General features: G+C 39.7%; 1 protein-coding gene across 7 annotated transcripts in view; it reads left to right on the forward strand.

Moving 5' to 3' along the window:
• The window catches only part of GALNT13 (polypeptide N-acetylgalactosaminyltransferase 13), a 492,985-nt gene that overhangs the window by 409,197 nt on the left and 68,565 nt on the right, over positions 1 to 15,223 (forward strand). For all 7 annotated transcript variants that reach the window (XM_045032703.1, XM_045032702.1, XM_045032701.1 and 4 more), the window contains one exon: positions 13,398 to 13,537. In XM_045032703.1, coding sequence (XP_044888638.1) covers positions 13,398 to 13,537 — 140 coding nt within the window. The remainder of the gene's footprint in view (positions 1 to 13,397; positions 13,538 to 15,223) is intronic.

A 15,223-nucleotide genomic window follows, 5' to 3' on the forward strand; every position in this document is an offset into this window, starting at 1 on the left:
CTGGATCACCATAGCCACTCATGAGGAATTGCAACTGCCCTAAAATTGTGCCATCAAAACGTTGATACATCCCATACCATTCTCCTCCCCCACCACACACACACACACACACATCTCTTAAGACAGGAGGCTGCTTAGTATAGGGACAGATTTCACTAAAAATAATAAATGCTGTGAAGTATTCTGCAGATGCCTTTAAATTAGTTGCAAAATTACCCCAAGATTCCATCCCTGATGTGTCCCCTTCCTCTCTTTGCTCTCCATTTGAGACTCGTAAAATAAGCTATTTGGGACAATGCCCGTCTTTTACTCTTTGTACAAATTATAGCACAACAGAGCCCTAATTCTCGAAGCACTATGGTAATAAATAGTAAAATCCCCAGCTTCATCACCATGTACTTTGTTCCAATGCATATCACGTCTATCTTTATCATTATGAATTAGTTCATGCCATCTTGTCTCACAAAAACAGTACATTTAGCCAATTTTGAAACGATATCCTCCTTCCAACCATTTGCAGTATATTCCAGTTAGCCAAAAGTAGGTGTAATGCAATGCCCATATCATCTAGTTTGTTACCACTTGAAAATCATTGGCTTTTTCATCTAATCAGCTCTGTTTCCCGAAATATTTAAATCCATTCTTTTACAAACTATACTTTTTCTATAGCCTTAAATATTATATTCAGATCACGCGATGCTTTCACTCTACTGCCATCAAGCACATTTTACTCACATTTTCTTATTTACATTTAAACATTTACTGAACTCGAATTATTTTCTTATTTTCCCTTAACTCCTCCAAGAATTGATTATTTGGTGCACAGTGACATAATGTATTGATTCATAATAGCTTGGTTTTAAATTGAGCAGAGGGGAATATAAAGGATTACTCAAAATCAATACAAATTAGTTTCTTGCTCAAAGTAAAAATAATATATGTGCGTGCTAGCATGCATGTGTATAAGGTGATGGAGATCTGGATAAGCCAGTCTGTTAGCCTGAAATGAAAAGTATTTATAGCTGGGTTTGTTCTGAGGTGGTTTTTTTTTAATACAATACAAAGGAGAAGCTATCAAAATCTCCCGATTGTATATACTGTGGTAGAATTTTCAATTTGTGAGTGAGATCACACTGAGAATGTAGTTAATGGGAGATTAGCAGATCACAGTGAAACAAGGCACAGCATGAAACATCCAGTGAAACAAAAACTAGATGCTGTTCCTGTAAGTCACATGGTGTTCGAGTTGAGAGGCAGTATTTCTGATTTAGATCATAAAAAGAACATCAACGTTTATTCTCTTGTATTGCTTGTGATCTAAAATGTTATCATCATTTTAACATCTTGAGTTCCTGGGTGTTCAGCTTTAATGTATTATCTGCAAATATTAAAACACTGAGAAAAAAACAATATTTGTATTTTGCTTTTAATTCCCTAAAATTGACGCCTCTGCCCAAAAGTGGGCTGGCTAGGTCACAGACAGAATTCTAAGCCACAAGAAAAAAAAACTACAAGCGTGCCTTCTCCCTGGAGTAGTCAGATAACCATTCTCCTTCACTACCCAACCCCACTACAATCAGATACTTTCCTTAAAATGTTGTTTGACGTTGAAAGTGAAAATGATGGTTTCCAGATCAAATGTGCACAGTTTACAATTAACAAGAGGCTTCTCAAACTGCCACCCCTACAAATTCCACCAGAGCTCTGAAAATCAAGATGGGTTTTCTTTGATTCATGCATCACCAATAATTATCAACAACAAAGATTTTGCAAATAGAACTTAGTTAACCATTTGTTTGATTATGCATGAGCCAGAGTAGAAACCAATCCATACACACTCAACTCTTTTGCCTCTTTAGTGGTAAAAGGAGTAAAAATGATAAACTTATTTTAGTCAGTAAAGTCACAAGGTATGACTTGTTCTGCAGAGTTCCTTTTCAGAGCAATACTACATTTTAAGTGGTGGCCTTTCATCTGGCAGGTGGGATTGGTAGGTGTTAGTGGGTGCAGGAAAGATAATTCTTAGGGATTGTAGTTTCTGGGTGCAGATAAGTAAGCATGCTGGCATGTGGTGTTTCTGATACTAAGTTACTAATGCATTTTCTTTTTGATCATTGACCCAAGAACAATGCTTGGAAAAGTTTATTGTTCCCTATGTATTTATACAGTTTCCCTCACCCACTGCATCACAGAATATTGCATCTTAAATCATAAATATTTTTTCATTTGTTGTTGAATATTAATTGTCTGGCTATGCCGAAAGGAGGACATGAGACATTTGACATTGGTTTAATCAGGCCACAACTTTATTGTTAGATGTCTGGGACTACCTAGCAGATAACAGTGTACAATGCAGGTAACCCCCATGTTTATTCCATAATTACCCGGGGAGCTTTTACCAGCTCCCACTCTTTTTCCATCCATGTTCCTCCATCAAATCCATTGCCAGGACCTTACCATCCACCCCCGCTCGTAGGAGGGTTAAGGTGGGCTATAAGAATGGGGGGTTGGCTCCCTGCCATACCAACCATAGGAGTCCCAAACCACTCCCCATTCCTTTCTTTAATGAACACCTCTTTTTAAGTCCTTTTCCAAGCCATTTTTCCGGTCACTGTATACCTTTTCTATGGAGTACCTGCACTGGGCAACCGTCCTACACTTAAATAATGAGTTGTGACATATGGCCTACCTCCCATCATGCCATGCATGAACAGAGCCCTTCCTGAAACCCACTGTGGGGAAGGCGAAAAAACCCCAGCTGCACCCAAGCCGATTTGGTGGTAAGGGAAAAATTCCTTCCCAGCCCCCTTAAAAAAGAGACCGCTAGTGTAATGCCTACAGGAGGTGTTGACCAAACCGATATTTTGCCACCTAAAAGGGAAGGAGGGTGGGTCCTGCCTCAGCCTTGGTCTGTGTAAAAGGAAGGCTCCTGGCGGCACTGTGCTGCCCCAGTCCAAACTCTGCATTCCCAGGGGATGAGTCAGCGACCACTCTGCCCCTTTTGCAGGAGTTTTCATCTCCCCACCCCCAGCCTTAAAGCAGTGTTCCCTTCACTCGGCCAGACTAGCCAAAAAACCTCCTGCTTAAAGGTGCAGAGCGGTCAGTATGTCAGTCAACAGATGTTTTTTTAAATTAAAGCAAAGTTAATCTATATTTTAGCTGTGTCTCCATTTCCCAGAGGCTGTCTGAGAGCTATACTGGTACTGCTGCTAATATGAGCATTTTCTGTTCCCATATCAGTCTGACAGTGAGGAAACAATCTCCAAGATAAGCTTCACATCTCTAATGTGATAGCTCCTCATGTTACCATTAGACTGGATGTTTTTGTCATATTTGAATACACTACTCTGATCTAGCATGGAAAATTACAGAAGAGAACATTTCAGATCACAAGCAACAGCTCAGACATTTGAACATGACATTCTTCTTAAATTTGATTCCACTTTCATTCTGAAGACCTTTACGGTTGTCAAAAATAACTGCATGGTCTTGGAGGTGAAAAACCATAATTGTAGTTATATTACTAGGCTTCCTCACAAGGGCGTTTCAACATGTGTAATTAGAACTTCAGCAAAAGAAATACACACTAACCAGATGCTAATTAACTGAATCACAGGGTTAAGCACTCTGAGGTGAAAGAGAAGGCTCTCAGTGTGCTGCAAAAGAAAAGTTATCCTAGGATACATTAAACTCATCAGAGACTAATGAGGGAAAGTGTCCTTATGCACCCCTTTACCTCATGGAACTGCTCATAAATCGGAGTTTTAAAACATATCTTCTGGAAAAGTTTCCACATCATAATATGATCCTCAGAATGGACCCTAACTGGCATTGATGTGGACAGTGACAAAATGAGCACAGACACATGCATGGAATTAAGCAGCAGGTGGTAACTTTTATTAAACTTTAACACAAGGGAGAGGCGCTACTCCTCCCCCCCATCACCCATACTGTCCTACACCAGGGATTTAATTGGTTCCAGTGCTGGGGTTACAGGGCTCCTTACCATATAACCCATATCACAGGGTAGGTTCTCCTCAGCCTACCCCCCACCCCAGACTCAGCTCTCTCCATATGAAGGGGACAGAGGGTTCAGAAGGGTGGGGACCTTGGCCTGCAACGGCCACAAGGTCTCACCCTACCACATGAGCCTAAGGTCCATCATCAAAATACCAGGTCTCTTACCTCTGGGAACTGTTCATTTTATTCTCTTAACTGCATGGGAAATTGGCCCCAAGTTGTGATAAGTAAACAGCTCCACCCCAGTAAATCAGCTGGGTACTAAGTATGTTCCTACTTAACCCACTGTGTCTTGCAGGTGCTGTGAGGAAGGCTAAAAATTATCTGGTCCTACGCCATTGGCCCATGGGAGAAAAAAATTCCTTCCTGACCCTCTAAACAGGAGATGAGCTAGACCTTGCAGCATCTGTCAGGCTGGGTTCCCATTCCTGGTTCCGGTGGGTAGGGTGGGCTGCTGGAACGGCGCCAAAAGGGGCTCTACATGGCCCCTGTGCTGGGCTTAGTCCTGGGATCTGGAGAATGCTGGCCAATCAGCACCTCTTTCCCTCAGCTGGCCAATGGGTGCCAGACACTCCCGGGGGGGGGGAGTAGCAACCTATTTTCCCTTGGCAAGTGTCTCCCTTCCTTGCTGCTAGGACTGGTCCCCTTTCAGCGCCGGCCCCATTAATTTCCCCCACACTTTGATTACTGCAGTAATCTCTCTGCAAGTCCGGGGGGGGGGGGGGAATATGCTGCTTTGCTGAACCTCCTTTCTCATATAGCTGTGTCCTCCATTTACAGACCTAGGAGTCTGGCCCATAGAGAACAAAGATGCACAAAGAGTAGCAAACTTAAAAATAAAATAAAATAAAAATGCAAGTGGACATAGTCCTTTTTCTCACATAAAAAGCTAATATGCTACAAGGTGATGGGGCTTTCTCAGACAGGAGAATTCAGTGAGCATTATATTATTAACTCAAAGATGTTAGATTTTTTTCACCATGACTTCCTGTGCATGAGCGCATGCTATCTCATGCTCTCTCTCGCTCTCCCCCAACCCCACCCACCTCCCAACAAACAAAATCTAATTGAAATGAAAAGCTACACTCTTGTGTTTCAGGAACATCACAACAGTATTTCCAGCCCTTAGGTACTCAGATATTATTAGTCAACCACAAGCAATCATGAGGGTTTTTTAATTGAATTCTTTTTGTTTGCCTGAGCTTTTCTCCACAACTCTGATGGCTAGAAATGTACTTTAAAGGAAGGATGGTAGAAAGGAAGGAATATCAGATAATAACATGATTCCAGGACTTGGGAGTTTAAGAAAGTCATCAAATATTGAGAGGCTTGTATTACAGTTTGGGAGAGTTGGCATTGCTACTATATGGGTTAGATATAAAATAGCTGGACGCTTAAGCAGAGACTAATCCAACGCATAAGATCTAATCCAACAATTCTCGCTGAGAATTCATGTCAAATTTTTGACTCAATAGACTGCAGTATTCATCCTATTGACTCCAATGGCTTTGCCTGAGTAAGACCTGCAGATTTGTGCATATAGTAGCAGTACCTACCAGTAGCACATATTTCATCTCCATCCATCTCTAATGACTTTTGACTACCAGGCTCCAGTTTTTAATGGGAAAACAGTTCCATCTGCTGGATGTTGTGTGTAAAGAACGGTGTACAATTCCCTGCCTTTATGTTTTTAAGTACGGTAAGCACTGTACATGTAGTGTAGAACTGCTACGTAGTCTAGTGTTTTTTCTGTTTTCTAAATGCTGACCTATCTAGGCTATATTTATTTGAGAGATTTAACTAACGAATAAGCAAACAAAAATAATCAAAGCATAATGCATATTTTAAATGCTATAAGGGAAGCACAATGTTATTTAAGATTTTTTTTTGTACAGGTTTTATTTTTATTACCCGCTATCAGGGTAAAATTCACTTTACCCGCATGCATGCTCAGAAACGGAGCTTTTATGCAGGTGAGGTGTGCAATGTGTGGATCCAGAGCCAGGAGGTCACAGGGTAGCCACCTTCCCACCCCCGGTCAATCATCTCAGCTACTATTCCATTCTGCTGGCTGATGTTAGGGTCACTGATCCTGCCTGATAGGATGGAAACCATAAAATATGCTGACTTGTCCCCAATGCCTCCCTCTATTGAGGCCTATATATAGGATCAGTGTGTAGCCCAGTGGTTAGCAACCTTTCAGAAGTGGTGTGCCGAGTCTTCATTTATTCACTCTAATTTAAGGTTTCGCGTGCCACTAATACATTTTAATGTTTTTAGAAGGTCTCTTTCTATAAGTCTATAATATATAACTAAACTATTGTTGTATGTAAAGTAAATAAGGTTAAAATGTTTAAGAAGCTTCATTTAAAATTAAATTAAAATGCAGAGCTCCCCGGACCAGTGGCCAGGACCCAGGCAGTGTGAGTGCCACTGAAAATCAGCTCTCGTGCCGCCTTTGGCACGCGTGCCATGGGTTGCCTACCCTTGATGTAGCCCTTATTCAGTACTCTGCAGGGGGAGAGGTCACACTGATGGGCCATTCTTAGGTAGCTTCCCTGCACAGCCACACTTCAGGTGTGGAGGGTGTTACCTCAGCTTTCCATAGAGAGGTGAATTTAGCTTTGGTGATTGCACCATTGCTAGTTAGGGGCCAAAAATCAAAACATATTTTCACAAAAATGTTCTAGGTTGTTTTTGTTTTGACATGTTCAAAAACTGTCCCTGTTTTTTCTTTAATATTTTCCCCAAATGATCAAAAATACTATCCAAAATACTTATTAAAATGGTTATTGAAATTTTTTATTTACAAAAAACAGTTTTAATAAACAAAATTTCTTGATAATATTCTCAATAATGCTTTTAATAAAAAAGATAATGGAAAACAAAATATCAGGAGGGAAAGCACATTTTTTCATGGCATGAAATATATTGACAATATTTTGTGCAACTTTTGATTTTGAAATAAAGGGTATTTTTCAATAAAAGAACTTTTCATGGAAAAAATTCAAACAGGCCTACTCTTTAGTTGCTCTAAACATTATCCTGGTACTTCTACCGAACATGTCCCAGGATGAATTGGTCTAAATCCTAGTTGTTCAGTAGCTTGTTTTAGAGTTTTTCCCATTCTGATTTAGGCAGTGAGTGGGGCCCAAGTGTGAATCTTAATACCATGTACCTACAATCCAGACATTTATAGACTAGAAAGATAGCTAACACATCTTAACATTAGCTAATGTGTTTTAACTAACACAGGTTAAAATAGAGCTTAAAGTAGTATAACTAGGGCAGACGTGTTTAACTTTTTGTACTATTTTGTTTGAAAATTTCCTAGGTGGCAACTCTGACTTGTGGACTGCCTGCCTGCTGTTTCCTAAAACAAAATATTAAATAACAACCTGAACGCTAAACTTCTTCAGTAGTCTTTTTTTCAAATACAGTAGAATCAGCAGTTATTAGGATATCCTGATGGACGGCATATTGTCCCTTTCTTTCTAGTAACCATGTGAGAATGTGTAAAGGCTATAGTAATTACCAGTCTGCTCTGGGTAGTATCACTTCTGCAGATGCATTATAGTTAGGAAATTAAATGCAACTGGGCAATACATAAAATCAGGACATCTGGTCATCCTAGTTGTGCAGCTATTTAAAAATGAAGATTCAGATTGTTGTGTGTTGCAAACAAAATAATCAGTTCAAGTGGCTAATGCCTCATTTTTCAATGTTAGGCTGCAATGTGGTAAACTAACTGAAATAAAACAGTTTAATGAAATAAGGGAGCGCTAATCACAGAAAAATCACAGGCTGTAGAAACACTTGCAAGCCTTGAAATTCCTTTTGTGAAGTGATAACTCAGATTTGGGGCCATATTTTGTTCTGAGATGAGGACTTTTCTCTCACTGACCTTCATGTGCACGCTATCAAGGGCAGAATTTGGCCCATATATATATATATTTGTTTGCTTTGACTGCTGACATTTATGTGGTTTCTTCCATGCTGTTTCCTACATATGGAACACTCTCCTGTATCTGGTTCACAAGACTACCACCTTCTCATTCAAATCCTTCCTGTACATTTTCATCTACCATGATATCCACAAGAAATCAATAGACTAAATATTGCGAAGTTGTGAGATAGTTGGAGACAGTCTATATATTCCTTTAATTTGAATGGGAATCTACTATTAGGATGTAGCCAGCCACCATCTGGCCACCTTACTTGTTTGGATTTCCCCTCTCCCTTCATCTGTTTTGTGTTTTGAGCGCATCAGTTCTCAAACTGAACTGTGGATTCCTTGTTGAAGGTCTGCAGAGTATTGCATGCTCACATGGTGCTCATTATAACTCATTTGAAATGCTTTGAGTTCTTATCTGTTAATGCCCTTACATATAATGAATTACTGTCATTGCCAGATGGATGCTATCTGATGATAAATAGGAAGAGAGGTATCCATGAGGCAGTCTCCCTATTGAGTTGTGTCCCACATTGTGTAAAGAAGTTTGAGAACCTCTGGTTTAGGTCCCAATCATACAATCTGATCTGCATGGGAGGACCCCTATGACCATGCACAACCCTCTTGAAGTCCATATAGCCAGGGTGGCAAAAAAAATTACCTATATCCATGTACAAGTGGCCAGAGATTGTCCCATTCTATGGGACATAGATTTGGCTACACGTTTGAGTATTGCAACCCATTTTCTCTAGGAATGAAGCAGCATGCCCTGAAAAGCACCAACTAGTACAGAATTCAGTAACTCAGCTTAGCAACATGGGTCACTATGAACACATCTCCACCAAGCTATGCTCTCTGCATAGAAAGGTCTGTGGAAGGTCTCAGTCCTAACATTCAAAGTCATCCATGGAACTGGCCCTAGGTATCTGAGGGAATGCCTCTCCCTCCTCAGTTACGTCTGCTCACACCAGGTAGATTCCATTGCAACCATGAAAGTATTGACCAGTAGAGAGAGGCTCATTAGTGGAAGATACAGGAGCTGGCCCTGGACTATAGAACTTACTCACATGACAGATAAGTCAAGAATGAAAACAAGCCTTAATACTTTCAGAACAAAATGCAAAACTAATTTATTTAACTTCCAAATATACCATACATACTTGATTATAAGGCAGTTCCTTTATAAGCCGACCCCCCCCCAAGATGGATAAGTAAAAATGGAAACTTTTTATGACCTGTTCATAAGCCAACCCTATAATTCAGGGATCGGCAAACTTTGGCTCCCGGACCATCAGGATAAGCCGCTGGTGGGCCAAGATGGTTTGTTTACCTCGAGCGTCCGCAGGCATGGAGGTAAACTTAAGTAAACAAAGTGTCCCAGTGCACCAGCTGCTTACCCTGATGGGCCAGGACAGCAACTGCTTGGGAAATGTTTTGTGGGGGTAGAAGCTGGGGATCAGGGGAGTAACCCCTGTTACCATCCCCCACATGACCCCACCCCTAGCCCAGGATCCCAGGGCCAGGGGAGGATGTCTTTGGCCTGGCTGGAGCTGCTCCGGCAGGCTGGGCAGTGTGGCCGCAGCCTGCTCTGATGGTCCAGACCTGGTGGCACGGTCGCAGCATGTTCCAGCCGGCTGGGCCGGGCGGCATGGTGGCAGCGTGTTCCAGCGTGCTCCGGCGGGCCAGGCGGCGTGGCCACAGCCTGCTCGGGGGGGGGGGCGGAGCCAAGCAGCACAGCTGCAGCCTGCCAGCCCCGGAGCTGCAGCTGCTTCAGAGGCGGCGGGGTGAGCAGCATGGCCAGAAGCAGAGAGACTCTGGCCCCACCTCTGCCCTTCTGGCTGTGCTGGCTGTGCTGCCTCTCCTTGCTCCCTCTATTGGGGGGAGGGGCTGTGTCCCGCCTCTACCACTCTATACCCGTTCATAAGCCGACCCCCTTCTCTGGTGCATCCCTTTCTTATGAAAAAAATTCAGATTATGAACAAGTATATATGGTACATGCAGGAGGGAGGCAATTATCACTTCAAACAGCTGTTACATTTTGACAGTAAATAAAATAACAAATAGAAATATTTATTCATTCAAGTCTGAACCCCACAAAATCTCTTATCTTTTTATTCCAAATAAAGGTGAGCCATAAAGTCAGTTAAAATGTTATTTCTCAGACAAGATGAGACAGAGTAGTAGTAATTTTCCACTGTCACATTAGGTTTTTTTTAATTCATTCAGTATAAAGTTCACTAACATGATTAGACTTTCTCTTTGTATTAACAAATAGGAATGCTGATGAAATACAAAATCAGCAAGCTTATTTTTATATAAACTGAAAATTACCATTGGTGTGTATCATTAATATGATTAGATAACTGTCAAGAAATTTTTCAGAGCTGTGAAACACACTTTCATTAGTCAAACTCAAAAGATAAAAAACTGAGATGGCTAATATATTGTCAGAGTTCATTTTTCTGGGTTTATACAATTTGTCTTAATTTTAAGAATTATCCAAAACGTTTTTTGAACAACTAAACTCTTTTAAGCCAGAGCTCTATTGCAAATATTTTCCACTGCAGCCTCAAGACATCTCTATCTTAGGAAAACCTGATCTAGAATGTGACTGAGAGGCAAATGTATCTTGTGGTGGATTATAACCTTATTTATCTTCTGCTAATTATCCCCAGACCAAGGACCCATTCTCTTTTTCCAAATACAAAGAGACTTGCCTGTCAACCCCATCTCCTTGTGCTTTATCAAGTTTGGAACTAAAGCTCCTGCACAGAAAGGCACCCTACATAGTTTTTGGCAAGTGGAAAGGTAGTTCGTGCATGATTACAGCATGCTTTTGGCAGCCATTGCTCTTTATTTCTAGCAGTTAAATTAACTGCCAGAAATAGAGAGCAATGCTTTATACCATTTGAAAGCTGGGGTTGCGGGCTTTTATATGGTCTACACCATTGATTCTGTGTTTAACAGTTCTCAAGATAACAAGCACTAAAGACATGTCAAAATCAAAGGGGAGATACAAAGGTAATTAGAATGTTGTGAGTTTAAAGTCCATTATCTCATGAAACTCTAGACCTGAAAAAAAAATTGCTATCAACCATTCTAAAGCTGGGAGCCTCAGGAAACAATATAGCTCTTTAGCGGCAGTGGAACAAATTCTGCTGTCAGTTGCATTGAATAATTACATTGATCTTAGAGTCATAAAAATGCAGAGCTAGAAGGGACCTCAAGAAGTTATCTTGTCCATCTCCCAATGCTGAGACAAGATTAAGTATACCTAGACCATCCCTGACCGTTGTTTGTCTAACCGGTCTTAAAAAAAATCCAATGATGGGGACTCCACAACCGCCCTACATAACATGTTCCAGAGATTACCTATCCTTATGGAGAGAGGTTTTTTGTCCTAATATCTACCTAAATCTCCCTACTGCCAACTAAGCCAATTTCTACTACTTCTCCCCTCTGTGGACATAGAGGCCAATTGATCACAATCCTCTTTATAAGAACTTTTTACATATTTGAAGACTGTATCATGTTTCCCCTCAGTCTCCTGTTCTCTAGACTAAATATGAATTTTTTTTGGCCTTTCCTCATAGGTCATATTTTCTAACCTCTTATTTTTGTTGCTGTCCTCTTGTACTCTGTTTGTCCACATCTTTCTTAAACTGTGCCACCCAAAACTGGACACAGTTCTCTGGCTGAGGTCTCACCAGTGCCAAATAGAGTGGAACAATTATCTCCCGTCTCTTACATATGACACACCTGTTAATACTACTCTTTATTGACATTTGCCTTTTTTGCAATAGCATCACAATATTGGCTCATATTCAATTTGTGATTCATTATAAGCCCTAGATGTTTCTCTGCAGTACCGCTGCCTAGCCAGTTATTCCCCATTTTGTGTTTGTGCATTTGATTTTTTCCTTCCTAAGTGTAGTACATTGCACTTATCTTTATTGAATTTCATCTTATTGATTTCACCTTATTCTGTAGTAATTGAATCAATTGAATTACTTTGGATTTACATAGATGTAACAGAGAGAAGAAATTCTCCAGAGAACATGTCAGTATATCGGTCCATTCTTTTCTTTCCAGAGAAGTCCTTTAGAAACAGTTAAATTCAAACAGAGAGGGGAGAGTGAATAATGACAACCAGATTTAGATTGCAAACATAAGTGTAAAATTTAAGAAGTAGGAATGTCAAGGAAGTAATTTCAATGGTTATGGGATAAATTGTGTTATAACTTCTGGGAATGACAAGAGCAATGTCCAATCCCATAACCAGAAAAATGAAAATAAGATGCAAATTAGATTGCTGAGAACATGACTTTCTGAGCATATATTGACTGTAGAAAAGCAGATTGTATAGTGATTGTATTTATTTTAATGAACAGATATTAGCACTTGACTGTGCCTTTAGGCTCATCCGTGAGTAAGGGGCAATGTGTAGACTGCACCAGACCACAGTAGCACCAGGAGGCATTGTGCCTCTGGGACACCTCTTTAAGGTACAATCTCCTCCTTGTTTCTCTTCTTCCAAGGGGTAGTAATTTGCTGTTGGTTTATAACAACAGCAAATTATGAGACTATCTGCATCAGCTTGTGCTGGTAGTTATGTTGCAGGTGTGGAGCATTAGTTCTCAGTGCCTCATGGGCAGCATGAACCCAGAGAGTAGAGGGAAAGAAAGGCAGGATTTTCTCCCGTAGAAATAACAAGATTGATTGAAAAAGGCAGCACTGTTACTTCCATACTTGCAATAAGACAGTGGGTTCTTTATGACAGTTGGTCAACTTTTTAAAGACAATGAACCAATTTTTGAGGGTTTAGATAAAATAATCCATCTTCCTCTCAAGTTATTTTTCTCAAAACAATTTGTTAAATTTGAACACACCAGCAAGATGCCTTTTAAAACTGTACTTAAATATTAGATGGCTATTTTTTCTTTCTTTCTTAGAAAATCAAAGCACATAGAAACACTGGTAAACTAAAGCAAAAGAAAACAGTGTGAATGATAGAACTTAAAATTATCTGTTTTGAAATCTCTATATATAAAATGAAGCTGGATAAATTGATATGGATCTCAATTATTTAGGTTAGTTCAAATTTAACTTTGATTCTGAGCTACTAAATAAATAATATTTTATACCATATGTCATTAACTATCCAAGATGGGAGCCAAGACATTAGTATGGCTATACTTTTACATATTAGAAAATTATAAACAGTACAGATATTGTTTTTATTAGCCTTTAATTTCCTAAAGTGGATGGCAGCAAAAATATCAGTGTGGTAACAGCTGCTACATGCAATTGTATCTTGTCGAGCTATAATTATAGGAATTAGAAAATGATAAAATGATCGGTGAAATTTTTGTGTATCTGTAAAGAATACTCTACATTGATTATGTATTTCTCTGAAAAATTCCAGGCGTTGTCAAAGTGGATTATGGTGATGTGTCAGTCAGAAAAGCACTAAGAGAAAATCTGAAGTGTAAACCCTTTTCATGGTACCTGGAAAACGTCTATCCAGATTCCCAGATTCCAAGACGCTATTATTCACTTGGTGAGGTATGAATTATTTCTTTTGGTTAAGTAAAAAAAAATATTGTGCATATGGGGGCATTGCTAATGAGCTAGAGTTTCTGTAGTGTTCTCAATTAAATGCTTTGAAATGTTCCCCATATCAGATCTTTTTATTTTAAACATACTGCTTTTCTTTTGCGTGCTTCATAAGGGGATGTCTCTTCATAAACATTCATACCTAAAGGTTTCTCTTTTTAACTGCATATCATGTTGGGAAAAATAATGCTTGTGACTAATACTTTTTAAATGAAAATAATGTGCATTAGTTGGAGAAAATGCTTTCCAGTAGCATTTATGTGATTATGGATAGAGCAATATAACTGAGGTCATTTTTGCCAAATTGGTTTGTTCATTTATGCTCTGTCAATTGGTGGTGTAGCTTACAGCTGAGAATCACAAACATTCCTAACAAACAACAGATTTTAATGCAACAAAGTGCAGAGACCTCTTTAAATGTCAGATAACTTACTATTTAAAATATTATTTTATGTTTTATCTGAGCTGACTTTTAAAAGCTCTAAATACTTGTGCAAAAATATAACTACTGGTAGAACAGCAATCAAAAGGGCTTGTGTTTTTCTTACATTCAGCAAAGTAACCTCAACATTATAAGAATTTGGAATTGCTATGCAAAGTAAAATCCACAGTAGGGTTTTTAGTCTAACTATTTAAAAAGTAAGTCAAACATGGTGTTAGAGAGAATGTACTTAATAAGCATGAAATAATAGGGTTTTGGAAGAGAATGTCAGAATGGCAAATGTGAAAATTATAAAATAGTCATTAAAAACACCTTATTTTCATCAATATGGCCTTGGTTTCTATGGAAACAAGAACAAAAACTCAGGCAGCATCTGTGAACTAAAACTCTTGCTTGTCAATTTCAGCTGTTGGCTGCCAGCCGAGCAGCAAAGGTGGATTTTTTCACCTATAGATAATAATACTGGAAATTCGAAAAGAGCAGAAGTAAGAGAGACACAGGACAGTATATGTCTATTACTTAATGGGGAAGGAGAGCAAATAATGGATGAAACAGAGAAAGCTGATGTGTTGAATGCCTTTTTGGTTTCAGTCTTCACTAAAAATGTTAATGGAGATCAGATGCTTAACACAATTATAACAACAAGGGGGAAAAATCTCAGGCCAAAACACAGAAAGAACAGGTTAAAGGCTATTTAGATGAACGTTAACATTATAACATTGTTATGTGTTATATATATGTATATATATATGTATATATATATATATATATATGTTAACGCATAACATTATATGTGAGTTATGAACTCCCTTTGGCCTTGTCTACACTACAAGACTATTTCGAATCTACTTAAGTTGAATTTGTGGATTCGACCTTATGAAGTCGAATTTGTGTAGGGCTGGCGTCAACTTTGGAAGCGGTGCACTGTGGGAAGCTATCCCACAGTTCTCGCAGTCCCCGCTGCCCATTGGAATGCTGGGTAGAGCTCCCAATGCCTCCTGGGGGAAAAATGTGTCGAGGGTGCTTTTGGGTAACTGTTGTCATTGAACCATCAATCACGCCCTCCCTCCCTGAAAGCTCCGGCGGGAAATCTGTTCGCGCCCTTCTCTTGTCAGTTACAGCACGTACGCCACAGCACTGCGAGCATGGAGCCCGCTGCGATCATCGCTGCACTTATGGCCGTTGTCAACTCC

Source organism: Mauremys mutica, chromosome 10 (genome assembly GCF_020497125.1).
Source record: "Mauremys mutica isolate MM-2020 ecotype Southern chromosome 10, ASM2049712v1, whole genome shotgun sequence".
Classification (NCBI taxonomy): Eukaryota; Metazoa; Chordata; order Testudines; family Geoemydidae; genus Mauremys; species Mauremys mutica.